The 23,721-nt window shown below is 42.6% G+C and overlaps 1 protein-coding gene and 1 long non-coding RNA gene across 2 annotated transcripts in view; one reads left to right on the top strand and one right to left on the bottom strand.

Annotated features, from left to right (window-relative positions):
* Nucleotides 1–12,014, bottom strand: part of adra1d (adrenoceptor alpha 1D) — a 122,585-nt gene extending 110,571 nt beyond the window's left edge. Inside the window, exon 1 of the mRNA XM_043699683.1 lies at nt 9,944–12,014. Coding sequence (XP_043555618.1) covers nt 9,944–10,889 — 946 coding nt within the window. The 5' untranslated portion in view covers nt 10,890–12,014. The remainder of the gene's footprint in view (nt 1–9,943) is intronic.
* The window catches only part of LOC122554549, a 129,253-nt gene continuing 117,010 nt past the window's right edge, over nt 11,479–23,721 (top strand). Inside the window, exons 1-2 of the long non-coding RNA XR_006313027.1 lie at nt 11,479–11,553; nt 17,305–17,415. This is a non-coding gene — a long non-coding RNA (uncharacterized LOC122554549). The remainder of the gene's footprint in view (nt 11,554–17,304; nt 17,416–23,721) is intronic.

The following is a 23,721-nucleotide window of genomic DNA, read 5'->3' as shown; positions in this document are numbered from 1 at the left end:
TGCATGGAAACACCATAAACGACAAGTTACACACATCCAAACATTTTTCATTTGTTTATTTGGTTGGGTGACAAGCTGGTCAGCCAACCGCAAGCATACGGCAGGTGGGACCACTTCGGAGGCAGTTCAGAGCCAAACATATTGTTGTAGTGCTGGAGTCACTGTAGATCAGACCAGGTAAGGAAGACAGCTTGCCTTCCCAAAAAAGCATCAGTAAACCAGTTTTTAACATTTTATTTTACCAATAATCTTAGTGGTTTCATGATTTGAACATTTTCGCTCAGATTTATTAACCACAGGTTTCATGTTTGAAATTCAAGCATTCTTGAAAGAGTGTGCTGATTTCGTTCCTCTGCTCCTGTGAAAGCCTGGATCTGGGACATACTAATCTTGAATTCCTCTCCTGTTCAATGTTTATTGCTGGCAAAGTTATGTTAATTGTTTTCCATTCTCTATTTCCATGCACAAACATGTAAAATGTATCTTTTACTGTTGAAGTTATTAACAACACTTGCAGAACAAGGTATAGAGGCCTCTGCCTCAGTTAATCCCTTTAGCTGAGCACTCCAATCTATAACAAGCTCTCAAACTAATTCAGTGGAGTAGGCACTATAGAACTGAATGGACAAAATTATGGTCCTTGATATACGATAAACATAATTTAAGTGTCAGTGCTAAGATCCTCGGCATACTTGTTAGTTGAGTTGAAATGTCTGTATACTCCTACACTTCTGATGATTTTGCATTTCCGTCTTGTGCACTATACTTAGTTGCAAAGAAGTCAAATTATTAATTGTCAACTTTCCAAGATGTCCAGTATCTAGGCTTTCACAGGAGCATGGGAACTAGATAAGCACAATATTGCAAATATTCCTGGATTTCAAACATGCAATTTGTGATTAATAAATCTGGGATAAATGTTAGTCTCATTAATAATGATCATGAATCCACTGGTTAAAAAACAGTTAAAGAAAACTGATTTACTGATGCTTTTCAGGGAAGGCATACTGTCTTCCTTATCTAGTCTGATCAACAGTAACTCCAGACCCATAGCACTGTTTGGCTCTGAACTGTCCTCTGAACTGGTCCCACTAAGCCATCTGATTGCAGTTGGCTGATCAGCTTGTCTGTTTGTTCATATTACAGGAACACATTTAAAATGTTTGGGTGTGTATAACTTGCAGGTTATGGTGTTCCCATGCATCTGCTGCCCTCATCCTCCTAGATAGTTGAGGTCACAGGTTTGAGAGGTGGACTTGAAGGCTAAGACATTCGATTTGAATTCTTTCTTTTCCTTTGTTTCCTAATTTTTCATTTCTCTTTCTGTCACTTCCTACACCTTCTCAATTAGGTAACTAGGTGACCCTCAGTTTTTCACTCCACCTTTTCCTCATGGCCACTTAATCAATGGTGGTCTGGGGAGAATAAGCAGGATGATGGTCTCCATTCCCCACCAACTCACCCACACTGCGGATCTAGTGAGACTTTACTTTGTCATTTATTCTATCGTATGACCAATGTTGAGAACTGAACATACAAGGTATCAAGGGATCAAAATCCTAAAAATCTTTGACACATAATGTTAAGGTCCACTCTCCCAACTGAAAAGCTTTTTCTGTCGTCAGTGGCAGACTTTTGTTTAACTACATTTTATGCAAGCCTGGAGCAAGATACTGTCATCCAAACCATTACGAAACCCATTACTTTATCACCAATGACTAAACTGTTCATATACATGTAATATATGATCAAACATAAACTAAACGTGTTGGAAATCCCAACATCAGGTAAAGTTTAGGATTATACACACATTTCACCTCACTAAAAGGCTTGCAGAGGGAGCTTAGCAGAGGCACTGAAATTATGTTTGTCATTTATCATTTTGTCTGTTTACTTGTACAGTGTCTCTTACACTACAGTGGTTTTAGACTTTGTTGTAGCTTGAAGTGCTTTTAAACCTTTTTTTGAAAATGTTAATGATGGTTTCAAACAGTGGAAGATACGGAGCTACACAGACAGCAGGGTAATCTGATTAGTTATGGATTATTCTAATAAAGCATGTGATGGCCAAATGGCCAACCAAGGTGCTTCAAGATAGTATGACTCCATGCGAGAAAATCTCCTGCCATATCTTTAATTTGCAATGATATCCACGCAGTGCTGCCTTTCACTTTGCACATGCTCTGCCTTAGATATCAGCCACAATGCTGTCTGTCGGATTCATCCCTCTCTATCAGAGGGTTGTGGGTTCAGGATTCAGACTGACTGGACAGTAGTGAGAGCATATTGCATTATCAAAGCTGCTGTCTTTTGGATGGGACTTTAAACCAACACCCTTTTTTTCCTCTTACATAGATGAAAAAAAAATCCCATGGCACTATTCATCCAGTTTCCAGGACACTAATTATTCCACATTCAACATTATAAAAACAGAATCTTTATCACATTTCTGTTTTGGAGTTTACTGTGCTCAAACTAGCTTTTGAATGACAACATGACTACATTTCAGAAGGGTTTAACTGCCTATACTTTCAGGTGCCCTTCATCGTGAAAGGCACTATATAAATGTGACTTTTTTTTTCTTTGTAAACTTGTGTGAATACTTGGAACTTTGTAAAACTACACTTCAACATAGTTTTAGGGTGTTTTCAGAAAAAAAACGAGCACTATATCTACTAGCACAGTTTGCTTGTTAATCTGAGAGGTGAAGTTCCTCTCCAGATATCATTCTACCAAAGTAATAAACAGATTTGTGGGATTTGATAACCAAATGAATCAAAGGCAGTTTCTGCCCTGTGAGTTTCAAAGGTGTTTGCTGATGTTTAACAGTTGTTGTAAGTTGGGATTACAGACAGTCTTGAACTCATCCTTATCTATGACTGTTAACTGCAACATCTGCTAAAAATCTTAATTGTACAAGCCCATTATACACTAAAGATTCTTGCTTTTTACATCCTGCTGCAGCTTTATGGAACTTTAGCTAGGCATACTTGGAATATTGCGTACAGTTCTGGTCACCACATTACCAGAAGGATGTGGATGCTTTGGAGAGGATACAGAAAAGGTTTAGTAGTATTTTGCCTGGTATGGAGGGTTTTAGCGATGTCGATTAGATTAGATTACATTACAGTGGGGAAACAGGCCCTTCGGCCCAACAAGTCCACACCGACCCGCCGAAGTGTAACCCACCCATACCCCTACATTTACCCCTTACCTAACACTACGGGCAATTTAGCATGGCCAATTCACCTGACCTGCACATCTTTGGACTGTGAGAGGAAACCGGAGCACCCGGAGGAAACCCATGCAGACACGGGGAGAATGTGCAAACTCCACACAGTCAGTCGCCTGAGGCGGGAATTGAACCTGGGTCTCTGGCGCTGTGAGGCAGCAGTGCTAACTACTGTGCCACCATGCTGCCCATGAAGAAGAAAAAAGGTTGGATAGACTGGGTTTGTTTTCACTGGAACACAGGAGGTTGAGGAATGACCTGATAGAAGTTTATAAGATTGTGAATGACATGTATAGAGTGGAAAGAATGAGGCTTTTTCCCAGGGTGGAGGGATCAATTACTGGGGGTTACAGGTTCAAGGTGCGGGAGAGGGGTTTAGGTTTATTTTTGCAAGGCCATTTCTTTCCACAAAGGGTGGTGAGTGCCTGGAATGCACTGTCACAGGAGTGGTGGAGGCAGACGCAATAGCAGCATTCAAGAAGCACGTGGACAAACACATGAACAGGAAGGGCTGAAGGGCCTATTCCTGTACTGTATTGTTCTCTGTTCCTTCTTAACAACCATGTCTACTCATCCTGCTGCTTCAGGCACACTAAGTCCCTCTTACCTATGTACTTACTACTGTACTACCATTCATCAAGTACCCTCTTGTTAGTCTTCCAAATATATCACCTCATACTTTACAGGATGAACTTCCATTTACCACTATTCAGCCCACTTGACCAACCCAACTATATTACCCTGTAGTCGAAGACCTTCCTCATCACTATTCATCATGCCACCAATGTCATCTGAGAACTTATTGATCATGCTTCCTAGATTCACGATGATACCAGAGAGGTTGAGTTTAAGGAGTGTCTCAATCAAATCTTTGTTTGTTCCCAATGTAAAAGTTCTGAAAAAAATTTGCAATATCTCTTTATATTTGTTGTAATTGGCCAGTTCCAGTATCTTCTATAGATCATAGAAAAGTTTTAACTTCCTTAAATTTATATTTTGAAAGAGAGTTTTGATTCATAGTGAATTGTTGATACAGAGAGTGGTGGGTACATGCAATGCACTGCCAGTAGTGGTAGTAGAATCAGATACATTAGAGTCATTTCAGCAACTCTTGGATAGGCACATGAATGATAATAAAATGAAGGGTATGTAGGTTAGTTTGATCTTAGAGTAGGATAAAAGGTCAGCACAACATTGAGGGCCAAAGGGCCTGTGCTGTGCCGAACTGTTCCATGTGACTATGTTAATTCTAGAATGCACTGCCTTATGGTGTTAATAGATTTAATCTTAACTTTTAAAAGAGAATTGGATGAATCCTTAGAAAGAAAAAACAAATGAAGGGCTATAAAGAACTCATGGAGTTAGACTAATTGGCTGACTCTTTCAAAGAGCTGCGACTGGCATGGTGAGCTGAATGGCCTCTTTCTCTGTCTGTCTTCCATAAAAGCATTTGGAAGAATTCTTTATGATCCTTCCATTTTACTCACCAGCTGTTACTGTGTACTGTTTACCTAAGATTGCAAACTTTGTACTGTTACAGGGACTTCCACACTCTGAGACCACACACTTGGTATTAGCCCTTTGATATCTAAATGTTATTTTAAATATAGGTAGGTCTTGCCTGAAATTGAATTAATAAAATTACCTAACTCTAAAGTGCATTATTTCAGTCCATGGTTAATTTGATTCAAATTCAGGTTAGTCAAATGACAAGTAATTTTTGTTTGCTTCCAAATGAGAGATTTGTTGATCTATTTTTAATTCAAATTTAAGTCATTAATGCCGTCAAAAATGATAAGACTGAAGCTTAGTATTCAAATTATAAGTTTAGATCACAGAGAAAAATATTATTACTAGTCTACATGTCATCCTCTCCTGCTGGTTTTTATTGCATTCCAGTTAGTCTTGCATGATACCAGCGATTCACATTGTACCCAGAAATAAGAATCCTAAAATAAAAATTTGATGAAAAGAAAAATCTGCATTAAAACATCTTTTCAGAGAGCAGGACATCCTGGAGTGTTTAACAGTCGGTGGAGTCTGTTTGAACTATAGTATCTTTGAAATGTAGAAAATGAAAACTTGGTGACAAAGGATAACATATGCCTGTAACCCAGTTAAAAGCAAGTTTTGTGTTCATCCAACCATTACTCTGATTGTGTTTGTTCTGAAAGCAATTAAAATCTTCAGTCAAGAAATAAAAGAAAGATTAAGCATGATAGCTTTTAAAAGGGGAAGTTTTCTTAACCAAACTACTGAATTCTTCAAAAAAATAACAGAAAGTCTAGACAAAAGTAACGTGGTCCACGTAACGAATTTGGATTTTCAAGAAATATTCAATAATGCAAAATGTAGACTAAGTTGGGGAGAAAATGGATAGCAAACTGGTAACAAATCAAATCACAGAGATAAGGGATCAGGTGGGCAAAATGTGTTCCAAAAAGTACTGGGGCTACTGTTGCTTGCAATTGTCATTAATGATTTGAGTGTGGGAATTGGATGAACAACTTCCATCTTTGAAGTGACCCAATATGTTACACATAAAAAGGATAAAAGTGACCAATTTTCTATTTCTTTCTTCATGAGACTGTGGGTGTCTCTGGGTACACCGGCATTATTGCCCATCCCTAATTGCTCTTGAGAAATACATGAACGATATACAAACTAAGAGCAAAGGTAATGTTGTGAAATGAATATAGAAATAGACATAGGTGTCAGGCTGGTTATTTGGTTGTAAAAATAAGGAGGACACCTACTCCTTTGATAATCAGGAGTCTGAAATGATTAGATTCCCGACAGTGTGGAAACAGGCCCTACATAGGACAAACAGAAAGACAGCTAATGATCTGCATCCATTAACACCAAGTAGCCACGAAATGACACGACCAGCTATCCTTAGTAGCCACACACGCAGATGACAAGCAACATGAGTTTGACTGGGACAACACTACTATTATAGAACAAGCCAAACAGAGAACAGCTAGGGAATTCCTAGGGGCATGGCACTCATCCACAGATTCAATCGATAAGCACATCGACCTGGACCCAATATACAGACCACTGCAACGGACAGCTGGAACTGACAACCAGAAGTGGCAGATTCAAACCACTACAAATGGCGGAGGAAAGATCACAGAAGCGCTTCACAGGAGGCTCCCAAGGAGGAAACCGGAGCACCCAGAGGAAACCCATGGGGAGAATGTGCAAACTCCACACAGACAGTCGCCCAAGGCTAGAATCAAACCTGGGACCCGGATGCTGTGAGGCAGCAGTGCTAACCACTGAGCCACCATGCCGCGGTGGAAGATCAGACAAAATCAGCACAGATCTTATGCATCACTAAAACCACTGAACTTCTCAAACTATTAAAAGTAACCATACTAGTTGATATAATCATAAAAGAACATTCATCTGTAGATAGATAGAATTGAAAAGCCCTTGGGAAACAGATTGAACTTGAATCAAAGTTTAATGAAATTCGGAAGTTTGCAGTTCTAATCTGACTGTTATTAGAAAGACATCAGAGAAGATACAAAAGAGAATCTTGAAATTACATCAAAACTGAAAGGATATTTTATTTTATAAAGCAAACTCCTCGACATTTTTAAGATGCTAAAACAGTTTGATAGTGTCACTGAAGAGAAAATATTTCCAGTTGTGAGAAAGTGCAAGTTTTCAGTAATTAATCCAACAATAAATTAAAGAGAAAATTCTTTAACCAAAGAATGATAAGAAAGTGGAACATGATGATGGTATTATTGATGTAAATAATGCCACATTTAAAGGAAGATAAGAAAGCTCATGAGGCAGTACCATGCTGCACTGAAGATTAAATGCAAGTGTAGACTGATTAGTTTCTGTGTTGTAGACATAATATAAATGCAATTAGTTTCAGGAAATGAAACAGTATATTGTAATTATAATACCAATCAATTATTTGTACACCTGAGACAAAAGTACACTAAATAGCAAATTAGGGAGATCAACAACATAACCAGTTACAGGACAGTTAAGAACATACAATCTATCTAAATTTCTCTGAAGGTGCAGCAGACCTAAATTTTACCGATGTTCCTTTCCAAATATAATACAAAGGCATAAACTGTTCATTAGGAAAACAGAAATCTCTGCTACCGTGGCTCGATTTCAACATTTTTTAAATTAAATGGGTAAATGCCTCTGTTAAAATAACAGAGGAGTTTGATAGGAACCTATTAAGGGAAGCAGCGGTATTAAGGATTACTATACAAATGTGGGAAAGTGGAATTCACAGACAAATCAACTATGAAGGGCACTCTGAATGAGCTCGTCCTATTTTTATGTTCCTTTCAATGCGCTAAGGGTTCATACCCAACAAAACTGTAATCAATGGTCATTAAAGGGCAAACTGTCCGCTCCTTGGAGTCGGACCTAGCACAAAGGAAGTTGTTTGTGGTTGCTGGAGGTCAGTTTGTCCAGCTTCAGGATATCTCTGCTAGAGTTCCTCAGGGTAGTGTCCTAGGTCCAACCATCTTGAGTTGCTTCAATGACCTTCCCTCATCATAAGGTCAGGGGACATTTGCCAACGATTGCACAATTTTCAGCACCATGTGCAACTCCTCAGACACTGAAGCTGTCAATGTTCAAATGCAACAAGATCTGGACAATATCTAGGTTTGGGCTGACAAGTGGCAAGTGACATTCACACCACATAAATACCAGGCAATGACCATATAAATTAAGAGACAATGTAATCACTGCCCCTTGACATTCAATGTTGTTACCATCAATGAATTCCCTATTATCAACATTCTTGGGGTTACCATTGACCAGAAACTCAACTGGACTCACCCCACCAACACACTGGCTACAAAAGCAGGTCAGAGGCTAGTTACACTACAGCGAGTAACTCCCCAAAACCTGTCCACTATTGACAAGGGAAAGGTCAGGAATGTGATGGAATACTCCCCATTTGCCTGCATGAGTCCAGCTCCAACAACACTCAAGAAGCTCAACACCATCCAGGCCAAAGCAGCCCACTTGATTGGCACCACATCCACAAGCATCCATTCCCTCCACCACCAATGCTCAGTAGCAGCAGTGTGTACTGTCTATAAGATGCACTGCAGAAATTCACCAAAGATCCTCAGGCAGCACTTTCCAAACCCATGACCACTTCCATCTAGAAGAACAAGGGCAGCAGATAAATGGGAACACCACCACCAGCAAGTTCCCTTCCTGATTTTGAAATATATCGCTGTCCCTTCACTGTTGCTGGGTCAAAATCCCGGAATTCCGTCCCTAATGGCTTTATTGGTCAACCTAGAGCGCATGACTGCAGTGGTTCAAGAAGGGAACTCACCACCACCTTCTGGAGCAACTAGGGACGGGCACTAAATGCTGGCCCAGCCAGCGATGCCCACATCCCATGAGTTACCAAAAAAAAACACAACAATATCTTTCGGTGTGAAGTCTCACCCTTCCATTCCGACCAGAAGAGTGGCTCCTAATTTCTGCTCCAGAGTTTCATTCCCACAGATCAGGAAGCCTGTATTCTCACTGCACTCTGCTCGTCTGAATTTAATCTGGGCCGTGAGATTTTGGGCGGGTCTGCTAAACGGGTCAGGAGCAATGATGGGAACATCACTTTTTGACCAAAACATTGAGGAGCATTTCAATTCTGAGCCGCCTTTACTGCCCGCATTGAAACTTGTACCGTCCTTCCTGCGAGTGGCGGTCATGAGTTGAAACCTAACAGGACATAAATAAACTTTTTTTACCCGCAGTGGGAAAGTAAAACTGCTAAAGCGCGGCTGAACTGAGTGAGCCACAAGGCTCTCGGATGGAAAGACGGCGAGGCGCCTGAAACTCTGAGTAACCCGAGTAACTAGGAAGCCTTTCAAATGAAGAGTGTGCCCCGACGGGAGGCTTAGAGGTTTGGACAGACGGCGTGCGTCCATTTGAGTGTGAGTTCTGGATATTAAAAACAAATATCTTCAAATCCCGAATAAAGGGGGTGTTAACCGGTGAGTCCTACATTACTAAGGACTGACGGGGCACAGCGGCAGCATTGGACCAGAGGACCCGAGTTCGAGTCACACAGTGAATCTCTCAACTGGTTAATAAAAAAAAACCCATTGTGGACATTTGATCTCAATAGGAGGATGGGTATATGAATAGGAAGGGTTTGGAGGGATAGGGGCTGGCAGGTGGGACTAGATTGGGTTGGGATATCTGGTCGGCATGGGCGGGTTGGACCGAAGGGTCTGTTTCCGTGCTATTGGATCTTTTTGGTTTGGAGATGCCGGTGTTGGACTGGGGTGGACAAAGTTAAAAATCACACAACACTAGGTTAGAGTCCAACAGGTTTAATTGGAAGCACTAGCTGATGAAGGAACATCGCTCCGAAAGCTAGTGTGCTTCCAATTAAACCTGTTGGACTATAACCTGGTGTTGTGTGATTTTTAACTTTGTACAGCTCGCTGACTCTCTATAACTCAAAAGGTTTTAGATTCAGGGAAAGTTGCAACGCAGAACCAGAGCTACTGAGATCCACTGCATTTGCACTTTCTTTTCTCCTGACGGTCAAGTTTAACATAGAGCGGAGGTGGGACACACACCGACCGAGATTGAGTGGGAGAGCCCTGTTTGACCCAAGTGAACCCTGTCCCAAACTCCACACAAGTTTCCCTGCAGTAGTGCCGCAGACGCTGTGCTGGGCTGTGTACCTACCGAGCGGTAAGATGGTGAAGAAGGGGAGCCAGCAGAGGACGAACACTCCCACCACGATGCCCACCGTCTTGGCCGCCTTCTTCTCCCGGGAGAACTTGAGGAGGCGCATGGAGAGGGAGCTGCGGAGGGGCAAGGGGGGCGGCAGAGCCTGGCCCCTGGTCCTGAGAGAGGAGCCCGCTTCCTCCGCCGACCCGGCCGCACTCCGGCAGTGGATCCTGAGCACCAGCTCGGTGCGGTTGCCCCCTCGCTCCCTCTTGACCCCGGCCTCCAGGCTGCGGGTGGTCCTGCGGGCCACCACGTAGATGCGGCAGTACATGGCCAGGATGACGGTGAGGGGCAGGTAGAAGGAGAACAGGGAGGAGAAGAGGGCGTAGCCCGGCTCCTCGGTGATGCTGCAGACGGTGTCGTCGGCGGGAGCGGGCTCCTTCCAGCCCAGGAGGGGTCCCACCGAGATGACCAGGGAGGACAGCCACAGGAGCAGCAGGACCCAGAGCGCCCTGCGCTCGGTCATGATGGCAGGGTAGCGCAGGGAGTAGCGGACGCCGATGTACCGGTCGATGGAGATGGTGCAGAGGCTCATGATGGACGCGGTGCAGCAGAGCACGTCCACCGCCGCCCAGACATCGCAGAAGGGCCGCCCGAAAGCCCAGTAGCCGAACACCTCCAGGCTGGCCGAGAAGGGCAGGATGGTGGCGCTCAGCAGCAGGTCCGCCACCGCCAGGTTCACCACGAAGTAGTTGGTGACCGTCTGCAGGTGCCGGTTGCACGCCACCGACAGGATCACCAGGATGTTGCCGGCGATGGCGAAGGCGATCAGGGCGCCCAGCGCCACCCCCAGCGCCACCGCCTGCCTCTGGGGCGCCGAGCCGGCCGCGCCCGACCTGTTGCCGGCCGCCCCCGAGCCGTTGCTGTCCAGGCTGCGGTTCGCCCACTCTGCCCAAGTCATGGTGGAGCAGCGGGGCTCTCCATTGGGGAGGGGAGGGGAGCGGGAAGGTTTGGGCAACTTCTTCCCTTGTCCCCGCACGCCCGCTCAGGGGATGCTCTCACTCATTCCTCACTGGACCTTCATTCCCCCCTTTCTCTCTCTCTCTCTCTCATGCATCCTCTTCCTCCCATTCACTTCCAGTCGCAACTTTTTTTTGCTGGTTTTTCTCAGTGCAAGCCCAGATGAAGAAATCTTCCTCTTCAAGAGCGGTCCGAAATATCGCCTGCGCTGACCACTGAGGGAAATCTCTTCAAAGCAGTTGGATGATGAGGCTTGAAGATCACTTTTCAATCACATTAAACCTCGCCTCCTCGAAATGGTCCCAACGTCACGGGCTGTCTGTCTGTCTGTCTCTGTGTGTGTGTGTGTGTGCGGCTGTAGGGGACACTGACAGAGGGCAGCAAAGAGCTGGCTCCTGTTCAACCCCCCCCCCCCCCCATCCCTCCCTTCATTCTGTCAGCTAGCTTCCCCCATCGGTAACCCACTGAAGAAAACTTAAAACTCTTGATTTCTCTCCCACAGAGGCTGCCAGGCCTGCTGAGCTTTTCCAGCCATTTCTGTCTCTGAAGCTGAAAACTACTCCTTTGCACTGGCGAAAACTCACGAAAGACTTGCCCCGTGCAAAGTAAGGGACACAAATCTCTCCACCAATTTTGCTGTGTGGAATCTCCGCGTGATGATTGGTTTTGAGAGGGGGTTCGACCGCTGTCTTTTTATTCACCTAACACTTCCACCGCTGGCTTTTTAAGTTAGATACAATCATTTCTACTTGTCAATAGTAAGCCCGTTTCTCTTCTCTCTCTGACGCTGAACGAATGCAAATTGAAAATGGTCTTCCAGATGTTGAATCCCTCGAAGGTAAATGTAACGGGGAGGGGGGGGGGGGGGGTGGATTTACCAGTTCCACTGTAATAATCCTTTAAGGTTAACTTTAGTGAAGCGATTACAATCAGCCACTGTCATGCCTCTAAAGGCACTGCTTAAACCGGGCTCCGAGCTCACGACACGCAGCCACATGATTAGTTTTTGTTTTAATCCAATGCGAGTGGTTCACTGTCGGAACTCAGTTGCTTTTGCTCGTCTCAATGTAACCAAGACGGAGGTTTAATCATCACCTGGTGAAGGAGCGTCGCTCCGAAAGCTAGTGCTTCCAATTAAACCTGTTGGACTATAACCTGGTGTGGTGTGATTTTTAACTTTGTCCACCCCAGTCCAACACCGGCATCTCCAAATCTTAATTAGGAGAGGTGAGGTCAAACTCACCGAAATGTCTCATCTGTTCCCATTTAATACGACTGGCTTTTTCCAGTAACCTACATTAATGTGAAATCAATATTCCCACTATGACATGGTCCAGTAAAATGTAGCATTAAACAGACTTGCTTTTCTAAAGATGTTTACATGTATGTTGAAAACAGTTGCCCCATCAATGTGGAAAACTATCAATAAGGAAAATGTCTGATAATATTCTGCTGTCTCCTCTGATTTGACCTTTTCCCTGTATTGAGAACCTCCGGCTTCATTCGTTCCTTTATCCTCTCTCTCTCTCTCTCGCGGTATTATCCCCTCTCTGCGCCCAAATGTCTTTCAACTCCTCAATATTCCCGTCTGTGTTTTTTTTTGCCTTGTTTCTGTTGCTCGCTCTGCGTCTCTTCCCCGGCCGCTCTTCCGTGGGTCTCCTCTCCGTCCCACAGACCCAATCCCCAGTTCCCGTCTCTCTCTCTCTCTGTCTGTCTCGCTCCCTGCTCGCTGCCACTTTCCAACCCTCTCAAACTTGCCCGTGACTGACTTGTCCCTTTCAACAGCCACCGCGCACTTTCTAACTTTCCTCACTGAGCGAGCAGGTTCGATTCCTGACGTCTCTCTGCACCTTTCTGCCTCCCCTCTCACTCTCTCCCCCTGCTGCTGGTTCTGTTCCTCCCTCCGGAAAGGGCCCGGGGAGACTCGTCCATTCTAATTTATAAGGGACCATTATAAGTGTAGTGGGATTTCTGCTCAATAAATAAAGGAGCGGCGGAATTAAACCACAGTCTCCGGGCAGCTCAGGGTTACATTATGAATGATTAATGTCAAAAGAAATTGGTGGTCTCCCAGCCTAACATGGAATCTTATTCCAACCAGCGTTTGGCTGTGAAAATTCAGATTCACAACTGAACAAATGAGGGGATTAATTGATTGACTCAGAATTCAGATCAATCCCCTCGGATTCCCAGCATTTGGTGAAATTTGAATCCAATAAAAAATTTGGAATTAAGAATCGAATGAAGATCATGAAACCACTGTCGATTGTCGGGGGTAAAAACTCCTCTGGCTCAATAATCTCCATGAGGAAAGTGCCATCCTTACCAGGTCTGGCCCACAAGTGACCCTAGACCCACAGCAACGTGGTTGCTTCCCAACTGCCCTCTGGCCAATTAGGGGGTAGGTACAAAACACTGCCCCAGCCATCAATGCCCTCTTCCCGTGAACGAATATTAATACAATTGCTGGAGACCACAATATCCGCGTTTTCCTACTCTTTACATCTGAGGAGTTCGTGGCTTATATTTTATTGAGATCGATTTAAACGAACAGAAAATTCTAAAGGTATTTGTTGAGAAGGAGCCAGATTTATCTCAATTTCCCGCCCCATTTCAGTCTGAGAGAGCCAGGGGAAGCAGTCCCAAGGTCAGCGTGAGATCAGTGCACCCACACTCGGTGAGGAAATCACTGACCCACCCGAAAGGTCGTCAACACTGCTCAGCCTGTCACTCGGAAAACAAAATGCTGCTTGGTCTAATTAATAAGAAATTATTAATAAGAAATTATTAATAAGAAAATCACACGCTCCCTTCCCTTCCCTCAATATCACAACCATTAAAGTATGTGCTGGGAGGATAGTAATTCGATGTTAAGAACATTTCTGAAACTTTACTTCCCCCGCCGGGCTCACAGAAATACCAGCAGCCGCTGCTGTGTTCCCTGCTGGAGTGCAGACCCAACAACGCCGAGAGTCAGGCTGTGTTACTGAACATTGAACTGGATATCGGCCCACAACTAACACTCAGCTGAGCAGAACCGATTTAAAGTCATTGCTCAAAGCAGCAAGTGCGGTCTGAGAAAGGTTAGACATAGGAGCTGGAACGCGGGCGGGGGTGGAGGAGGATTTAGTTCAAACGCGAGTTAGGTTGTTATCACAGGAAACTCCGATTGGCGGGTTAATGGGAGAGTGATCCGGGGTGAGGTGCCCACTACCAGCGGTCGGCACGATGCTCCTTCTGCGCTCGCTCTGCCTGCGATTCTGAAAGTGTAAAACACAACCTGGGAAGGGACTGGAACCTCACCTGAAGTCGGTGCGCTTTGTAGAGATACTGCTGCAATTTCTGGGAAAAGTAGAGAATTAAAAATCACACCACACCAGGTTAGAGTCCAACAGGTTTAATTGGAAGCACACTAGTTTTCGGAGCGACGCTCCTTCATCAGCTAGTGCTTCCAATTAAACCTGTTGGACTATAACCTGGTGTGGTGTGATTTTTAACTTTGTACACCCCAGTCCAACACCGGCATCTCCAAATCATGGGAAAAGTAGGAACACGCTTCCTAGATGTTCCAGGATAGTGCACAGCTACTCCCGCAGCGGGGAAGGGATAGGGGTTTGCACACCTTGGGCAATTTTGTTTTACTCCGGCAGTGACTTTATTCAGTTCAAGGGCCGCAAGTTCCCCACAGAATGACTCCAAACAGAGGACGTAGACCATTCGGCCCAACCAGTCGGTGCTGGGGATGATATTCCACAGGAGCCAACTTGAATTCCTTCTGCTCCCAAATCAAATTTTCTCCATGTCTCGTTTTTCCGTCTTCTCCCATGTTCTCGTCCAGTTTTCCTCTGAAAGTTTCTGAACAATGTCCTTCAATCACCAATGAGATCGACCGATTCAGCCCATGTCGAATCTTATTTTCTCATACTGAAGAGATGTTTCTGGTTTCTTATCCAAATTACATCTATGTTAAAGTTCATTCGCCATGTAAGTGCTTGGTCTGGGAACCTTCTCATGTCCTCTTGTATTCTCTTGTTTTCCTGTTCAATGTTTAGCTCTTTCTGTCTCATAGTTTGGTATCATCTGCAAATGCCGATCTTGAATAACTTGCTTCTATGTCTAAAGTATCAAAGCATTAAAAACAAATGGGATCGTTTTCAAAGACAGGGCCAGCATTTATTGCCCTGAACAAGATGGTGGTGCCCACCTTCTTGAACTGCTGCAGCCTTTGGGGTGTAGGTGTTTGTGGTGTTAGGCAGGAAGTTCCAGATTCGGATGCAGCATCAGTGAAGGGGCAGCAATGTAGTTCCACGTGCCTTAGCTTTTCAAAATTCATCTGGAGTGTCATTTACTTTTATTACTCTAAACAATCTTCAATCACTACTTTAGAATAGATTCTAGTCATTTTCAGAACCAAGATGTTAAACACACTCACCCTGAAAGCCCAAGTGTTCTTTTTACTCTTGGGAAGCATTTGCTGGATGCAAGTACACTGGCACTATTCCTATTACCTGTGTTTTTGAAGAGAAAGTGAGGTCTGCAGATGCTGGAGATCAAAGTTGAAACTTTATTGCTGGAACAGCACAGCAGGTCAGGCAGCATCCAGGGAACAGGAGATTCGACGTTTCGGGCACATTCCTGAAGAAGGGCCTGTGCCCGAAACGTCGAATCTCCTGTTCCCTGGATGCTGCCTGACCTGCTGTGCTGTTCCAGCAATAAAGTTTCAACCTGTGTTTTTGAAAACTCAGCTACCTCCTCTCTAATTTCCATGAGTACTTTAGAGTGCAGACCACTCTGATTTGAAATTTTATCCCCTATTTGGTTTGTGACCTTGTTAATTTTTGTCTTCTTTCTATTCCAATTGTATTGTAATGGTAGGGCTCTAGATAGTGTTTAAAAATGTGTTGCTGGAAAAGCGCAGCAGGCCAGGCAGCATCAAAGGATCAAAGGATCAAAGGCAGCATCCTTCTCCTTGGATGCTGCCTGACCTGCTGCGCTTTTCCAGCAACACATTTTTAAGCTCTGATTTCCAGCATCTGCAGTCCTCACTTTCTCCTCTAGATAGTGTTGTCGATCAGAGAGACCTAGCAGTTCAGATGCATAATTCTTTGAAATTTGCATCACATGTAGACAAGTTGGTTAAGGAGGTGGTTGACGTGCTTGCTTTCATGATTCAGATCTTTATGTACTGGAGTTGGGAAGGTGGTGAGGCCTCTTTTGTAGTACTGTATGCAGTTCTGGAGGCCCTGCTTTAGGAAGAATATTAAAAATTTGGGGATGGTTCTGAAAATATTTACCAAGATGTTGCTTGGATTGGAGGGTTTGAGTTATAAAGGCAGAGTGGGTAGGCTAGGATGTTTTTCACTGGAGTATAGGAGGTTGAGATGACTTATAGAAGTTTATAAAATCACGACGAGCATAGTGAATAACAAGACTCTTTTCCCTAAAGTGAGGGAGTTTAAAACTAGAGGGCATATTTTTAAGGTGAGAGAAGGAATATTTAAAAGGAGCACGAGGGGCAAACCTTTTTACACAGTGAGTGGTTTGTGTGTGAAATGAACTGCCAGAGGAAGTGATGGATACATTTACAGTTACAACATTTGGACAGGTACATGAATAGGAAATGTTTGGAGGGTTATGGGCCAAAGTGGGACCAGTTTGTTTTGGGAACATGGTCGAAATGGATGAGTTGAATCGGAGGGTCTGTTCATTCTTTTCAAGCTTATCCATAAATTTTATTGCTCCCTTGGTTAAAAATTGAGGAAAATCAGTGCATCTGCCATCTTTTCGAAGAACCTCTAAGAGGCTATTTTTCTCATCTTTTTGTGCTCTTCTTCCTGGTTTATTAACATCTGCTAATTTCAATTTGTTATTTATCTATTTACGAGATTTTATGATGTATCCATAGAACAGTATTACTTATTTATATATTTAATAACAATTTGATTTCACAATTTGTCTTTGCTTTCCTTAATCTTTTAAGTTTGCTTCTAAAATTCCTCATATTGCTTTTGATCCTCCTGTCTTTTAGTTTCTAAGTACTTGCTTTTGACTCAATTTAGTTTTCCCATTAGTCCTTTATTAATCCTCAGTGCCCCATAATTAACTTGCTTGTGTTTGGCTTTTATTATGGAACATATTTCTATTGAACTCTATTGATTACATTTCTAAAAACTTACACCTAGTTTTCTGTTTTGGTTTTTCAAAACTTTCTTGCAATTTCATTTCTTTAGTCCTCATGATTTTTCTCTTTTTAAACTCGTAACTTTGTTTTGTTTTCCCTCAATCCATCCTCAAACCCTAACATCACTATTTTTTAGAGTGCTTTACACTTTGTGATTATTTTTATTCATTCTCAGGGTGTGGTCACTGGCTAGGCCAACATTTATTACCCATCCCTAATTGTCCTGAGAACAGTTAAATGTCAACTGATTTGCTATGGATCTGAAGTCACGCGTAGGAGAGACCAGGTAAGTTTTTTTCACTTCCTGATTTGTCTGTTCTGGTTCAGTGCAGGGTTCAAAGTGCATGGCTTCTGTGGGAAAATCTTCCCTGGAGAGCAGGCATTTTGTCTCTGTGAACTGAATAATGGTCATAGAAAACACAAGGCATGTCGCCCCTTTGAATTTCGATTGGGTTAGTAGCAAGGACAGGAGACAAAATCTGAGAGGAACTGCTCCTCCAATCACAGATTCTGCCCCTCCTATGTTACTGCTTCAGCTCATCCAATCACATGTCCCCTTTCTTAGGTTCTATTTTGTTTCTGAATTTGTCTTTTTTTTTCTGGCTGGTTTAATGTTTCCTTAGATGTGGGTAGATACCTTATAATCTCAACAGTTGTCGGGTCAGCATGGGCTCCAGGCCAGCCCTAGTATCCTCAGTGTAAGTGAACCTCGTGCACTGTTCAGTAGGCTGTGGAATCAGTCAATGAGGAACTAGAGATTAGCTCTGGAGGAGCAGGTCTTGGTTTTGGCATGAACTGGTATCATCTACCTGGAGCACTGCCTGTCAGGAAGGAGCGGCTGGGAGTTCCAATCCTGCCTGACAGGCACCTGTTCCCCCTCTGGTGGAGAATGATTCCCAGACCTGCGCCATGGGCTCAGGCTGATCTATCTATAATGGTGTTCAAGTCTTTTCTTCAACTGATGCAGTTTTGTATCTTGGGAGAAGTGAAAATCCACAGTTGTATGAAGGAGTGGAGAAATATAGTGGAGTCTGTGGTTCAGGTTCACTAAATTCTATTCGGCAATTTGGTACTTTGATCAACTCTGTTAAACAAAATGCAGTAAGTGAGAATTGAGTTGAAAGGAAGTTATTTCTCCAGCTCAGTGAGAAAACACTCTTCTATATTGTCAACGGATCTCAGCTGTCTTACAGTTGGAAATCTTGTGGGCGGCACGTTGGCACAGTGGTTAGCACTGCTGTCTCACAGCGCTAGAGACCCAGGTTCAATTCCCGCCTCAGGCAACTGACTGTGTGGAGTTTGCACGTTCTCCCCGTGTCTGTGTGGGTTTCCTCCGGGTGCTCCGGTTTCCTCCCACAGTCCAAAGGTGTGCAGGTCAGGTGAATTGGACATGCTAAATTGCCCATAGTGTTAGGTAAGCGGTAAATGTATGGGTGGGTTGCGCTTCGGCGGGTCGGTGTGGACTTGTTGGGCTGAAGGGCCTGTTTCCACACTGTAATCTAATCTAATTGCTTCTTTATGTTAAAGCGTTTTCTATTGATTTACACTCACGCTTTTTCTATATAGTTCTGTCATATCTGTGCCATTGGGTCAAAGACAGGGATTAGTATTTTTTCTCAAAATTGGCAACTCTACTTCAAATCAAATTTCAGAGAAAACATCAAGCAGTGAAGGAAAAACAAATACCTTGAATGCTTCCTGTGAAATTGAGAAAGGGAACCCTAAAATCTAAAATGACTCAAAAACTCAAACCATCTCCCTTGAGAAAGTCTCAGAAAGCGGTCTGGAGAGAAATTATATTTTGACACTGTTACAAGATCCATCTTTACATCTTGAATTTCTTGCATACTAAGGGGGGAATTAGCTTTGTACACATGGAAAATCTCAATTTCCCTTTCCCCACTATTTGCAGGGATGTGATGGTCTAGTGGTATTATTGCTTGACTACTAATCCACAGACCCTGGTGACCTGCCATGGCAAATAGTGGAATTTAAACTTGATAAATATCTGGAATTTGAAGTCGAACGATAACCATGCAATGATTATCAGGAAAAGTCCATCTGGTTCACTAATGTTCTTTAGGGAAGGAAATTGCCATCCTTACCTGGTCTGGACTACATGCGACTCTAGACCCACAACAATGTGGTTGACACTTAGGGATGGGCAATAAATGCTACCCTGACCAGTGACGTCTATATCCTGTGAATGAATAGATTTAAAATCAAAGTTGATTTAGAGAAATCTGTGTCAGGAAGACCACTATCATCCTAGTGCCAAAGAAAATCAGGCAACATGCCTTAATGACTACTGCCAGATAGTTCTGACATCATCAATATGAAGTACTGCGAGAGGTTAGTAATGGCAGACATCGATTTCAACCTCTCAGATTGTGTTGACCCACTACAATTCGCCTACCGTCACAATAATCCGTCCTCCACAATAATCCTTAACACTGGTGCCCTGGAAGGCTGCATACTTAGCCCTTTACTCCTTATGCACTCAGGATTGTGCGGCTAAATTCAGCTCTGACTGCCTTTATAAATTTGCTGATGATGTCAGCATAGTGGGTCGAGATCTTAAACATGACAAGACAGAGTACAGAAAAGAGAGAGACATGTAGTGGCAAGGTCTAAAGACAACAATCTCTCCCTCAATGCCAGCAGAAATGAAGGAGCTGGTCATTAATTCAGGAAGTGGAGTGGAGCACACTGCATGTATCAATGGTAGCGAGGTACAGCTGGCTGAGAGCTTCAAGTTCCTAGGAGTAAATACCATCAACATTCTATCCTGGACCATCCATGTTGATGCTGTAGGCAAGAACACACACAAATGTCTCTACTTCCTCAGAAGGCTCAGGAAATTCAGCATGCCCACAATGACTCTTACTAATTGTTATAGGTGCACCATAGAAAACACCCAATCCGGATGCAAGACAGTTTTGTATGACAAACACTCTGCCCAAGACCGCAAAAAGATTACAGAGAGTTGTGAACGCAGCCCAATCCATCACGAAAACCAGCCTTCCTTCTGTTGACACTTCCCACTGCCTGAGGCAAGCAGCCAACATAATCAAAGATCTCTTCCATTCTCTTCCATTGGGCAGAAGATACAAAAATTTAAAAACACACATAGCTTCTTCCCCACCATTATCAGATTTATTAATAGACCTCTCATATATTAGAGTTGATCTTTCTCTGCACCTTCTCTGTAGCTGTGACGCTATATTCTACATTCTGTTTTATTACTCTCATGTACTTATGATTTATCAGATTAGCATACAATACAGTACTTTCCCCTGTATCTCGGTTCATGTGACAATAATCAAATCAAATCAAATCAAATCTCCTGCTAGCATTATGTGATGCCTGCTACTCACATCATATCTTTGCTGGATAATCTTTTGTCCAATTTCATCTACTATTTGGTGGTTTGTAAATAGTTCTCAGGAGGCAAGCTGAGATTGACCACTGTTACATCGAAGCAGTTTTACTCCCACCACTACTGTGGCTTCCAAAGTAAAATTGGATAATTGTTAGGAAAGTAAATAATTTGCAGAATGATGGAGAAAAGGTTAAGGAATGAGACTTGCTGAGTAGTTCTTAAGTGAGACAACTTTCACTTGATGAGTCAAATGGCCTCTTGTGCTGTAACCATTTCTGTGAATTTGTTTTAAATCTGGTGATTTTAAAAATCTGTCCTTTGACATCAACTCCTACGCTCCTTTGTTTTGTCCTTCCTTTTTGATTTCTCTTTTGTAGACAGTTAATGCCATGCACTTATTGTTCTCAATTTGCCTTTCTTTTTCCAATAATAACTTCTTTACAGATATTGGATGGGCTAGCTCTCACCAGAAGTGGGAAAGATGCAAATGTTTTTGTTCTGATCCTAATGAGTCGGCTAGCTGTCAACTAATGCTTTCCTTCAAATTAAATCCAGGATTTAAGAGCCAAGCTTGCAGCAAAGCCAATAAATGATGTGTTAAATTTGCCAAAGTGTGCCTGGAGAATTTTAATACTGATTAGGAACATTGTACAGCAATGAAAGGAAGATACTCCTAAATGGTTCAGACTGCATAAAAAATATAAATATATCTTCCTCATCACTCTGTATATAAACGACCCATGCTACTATTTTCCCAGATCTAGAACTCTGTACATATTCACAGCCGGGACTAATTCTGAACATTCTCAGCATGCCAAGAAGTTAAGTGTTGAAGCCTGAGTACACATGTTTTGAACTTTTTAAGACTGAAGCCAAAAAATGCATTTTTCTTTGCAGAAAAAAAAATCTTCTTTGATAGATTTAAGTCTGGTAAGCCTGCCAAAATCTGTTTTCCTTATTTTCAGATGCATTTAAAAGGACCTTTTTGAATGTATTCTATTTTTCTGCCCTCTGCAACCCCTGACCAAATCCTCTGCCCCACACATACAGACTTGAATTGCTAAATAAAGCTGAGATTGCTGGCATGTTTATGTTTTTGCAGGTATAACATATCACTTAATATTGCTCAGAGACCAAACCTGAGGGAGACAGGAAATTAAAGTCCGTTCGACCTGTGGAAACATGATAATTGATCTCAGTTGTGTAACAATCAAACTATAGTTCAGTGTCCTACATTGGCATTACTTTTTTTGGAATGGTGACGAAAAGTTGGCTAAATAGATGGCGCTTTGACCAAAATGATATGTGTCAATGGCTCTTTCATAATTATCAAGCAAACAGAAAAGCAATCATTGTAAGTGTGATATCATGAGATTTCAGCTATTGTAGAATGCCAAACTATAGCTTGAATGTTTTATGATTGAGAAGAAAGTGAATTTTGCAAGTTTGAATAGACTGAGCAGGGGCAGATCTGATGATGCCCCTTTAGGATGCTTTTGTAGCTGAGGACCTTATTTAACTCATGCTATGCAGCGAATCTCTCTTGTGGTATATTACTGGTGCAGTGGCTTCATTTCTCAAAACGCCCATTGACATTGACTTCCAGATTAATGACCTCCTCACTTACTTCTGAATAAAACAAAATCAAAGAGTCACAGGGTTGTTTACAGTGCTGAAAGAGATCGTTCTTGCCAATTATCAATCAAGTAATCCAGTCAATTCCACCTCTTTGATCCTTTTCAAGCCCGTCCAATTACCCTATGCGATCACAGTTTGTTTCTGATGCCCTCACCATCATGAACAGCAGGGTTCTAGGTCATTACCATTCATTGAGTAATAAAACCTTCTTTACATTGCCCCTGCATCATTCACCTAACGCCTTAAATTGCATCCCTTCATCCTTGTACAAAAAGCCATTAAGAAGAGTATTTCCTTGTCCAATTTTATCTAACCTGCCATATGGCTACAAATCTCTCTCCGATCTCCTTTGCTATGAGAAAAACAGCCCAGCTTCTCCAACCCAGTCTTACAGCAACAATCATTCATCCCTGGAACCATTCCAGTAAATTTCCTCTGCATCCATTCCTAAAGTGTGGTGACGAGAACTTGATTCAATATTCTACCTACAGCCTAACAGAACTTTATAAAGGTTCAGTATAACTTCCCTGCTTTTGTACTCAATGTCACTATTTTGTGAAGTCTAAGATCCCAAATACTTTTCTAATCACTTTCTCATAACATCCAGAAACATTCAAAGGTCATGCAATGAAACCCTCGGTCCCTCTTTTCCTGCACACTCTTTAAAACTGTGCTATTAACACTATATTGCTTTTCCCTATTCCTTTTACCAAAATGCATCACTTCACAGTTCTCTGTTTATTATTAAATTCCATCTGCCATTTGTCTGTCCATTGTGCTAACTTATCTAAGTCAAGCTGTCGGTGATTTGTATCATCTTGCTTGTCATTCCTCCAGATTCGGTATCACTGGCAAATTTTGAAATTCTACACTGTATTCTAAGGTCAAAGTAATTTATAAATAGCAAAAAGCAATGACCCATTGGGGAACACCACAATCTATCATCTTCTCATCTGAAAAATATTAATTTCCCAACACCCACTATTTCTGTCTTGAACTCAAAATTTGATCCAGTTGGACAAAGATCTTCCAAATCCATGAACCTCAATTTTGTTAATCAGTCCTTTATCATAAATATTTTCTTAAAATCCATATCCCCCTGAAAACAATTCAAGAAAGCCCAGACCCTAATGTTTGTAATTGTTTTAGGCAAATATAAGGTGGATATCCCAGGAATGATGCAGCTGATCAAACCAATTGGCTTCAAGTAATTCGGAATTTATTTACACACCACTGAATGAAGCACAAGCAGAAGAAAACAGAATTTAGAATAACAACTGTTTGAAAACTCAACTGACACTCTATCCCTGCAATTTAGCAAATTTCCAATTTCCTACAACATCGCCATAAACACATCCCTTGGCAAAAAATGTAAATTCAAACATGGGTTTTACAGGAGAGATGTTAGAGAGAGGGAGAGTCACCCAGAAATATCTGCTGAATCAGGGAAGTTTGTCCCAGGAACTTCCTTTTAACTGCAACTTCAAAAAGACTGCTTGCTAAAACCAAACCAAACCAGGGGAAAAACTCTGAACTGGGAGAACTGGCCACACCTCTTTCATTATCCAAATG

This window comes from Chiloscyllium plagiosum, chromosome 1 (genome assembly GCF_004010195.1).
Source record: "Chiloscyllium plagiosum isolate BGI_BamShark_2017 chromosome 1, ASM401019v2, whole genome shotgun sequence".
Lineage (NCBI taxonomy): Eukaryota > Metazoa > Chordata > Chondrichthyes > Orectolobiformes > Hemiscylliidae > Chiloscyllium > Chiloscyllium plagiosum.
Note: the sequence above shows the minus strand (reverse complement) of the source record. Positions and strands in the feature narration are given on the sequence as shown.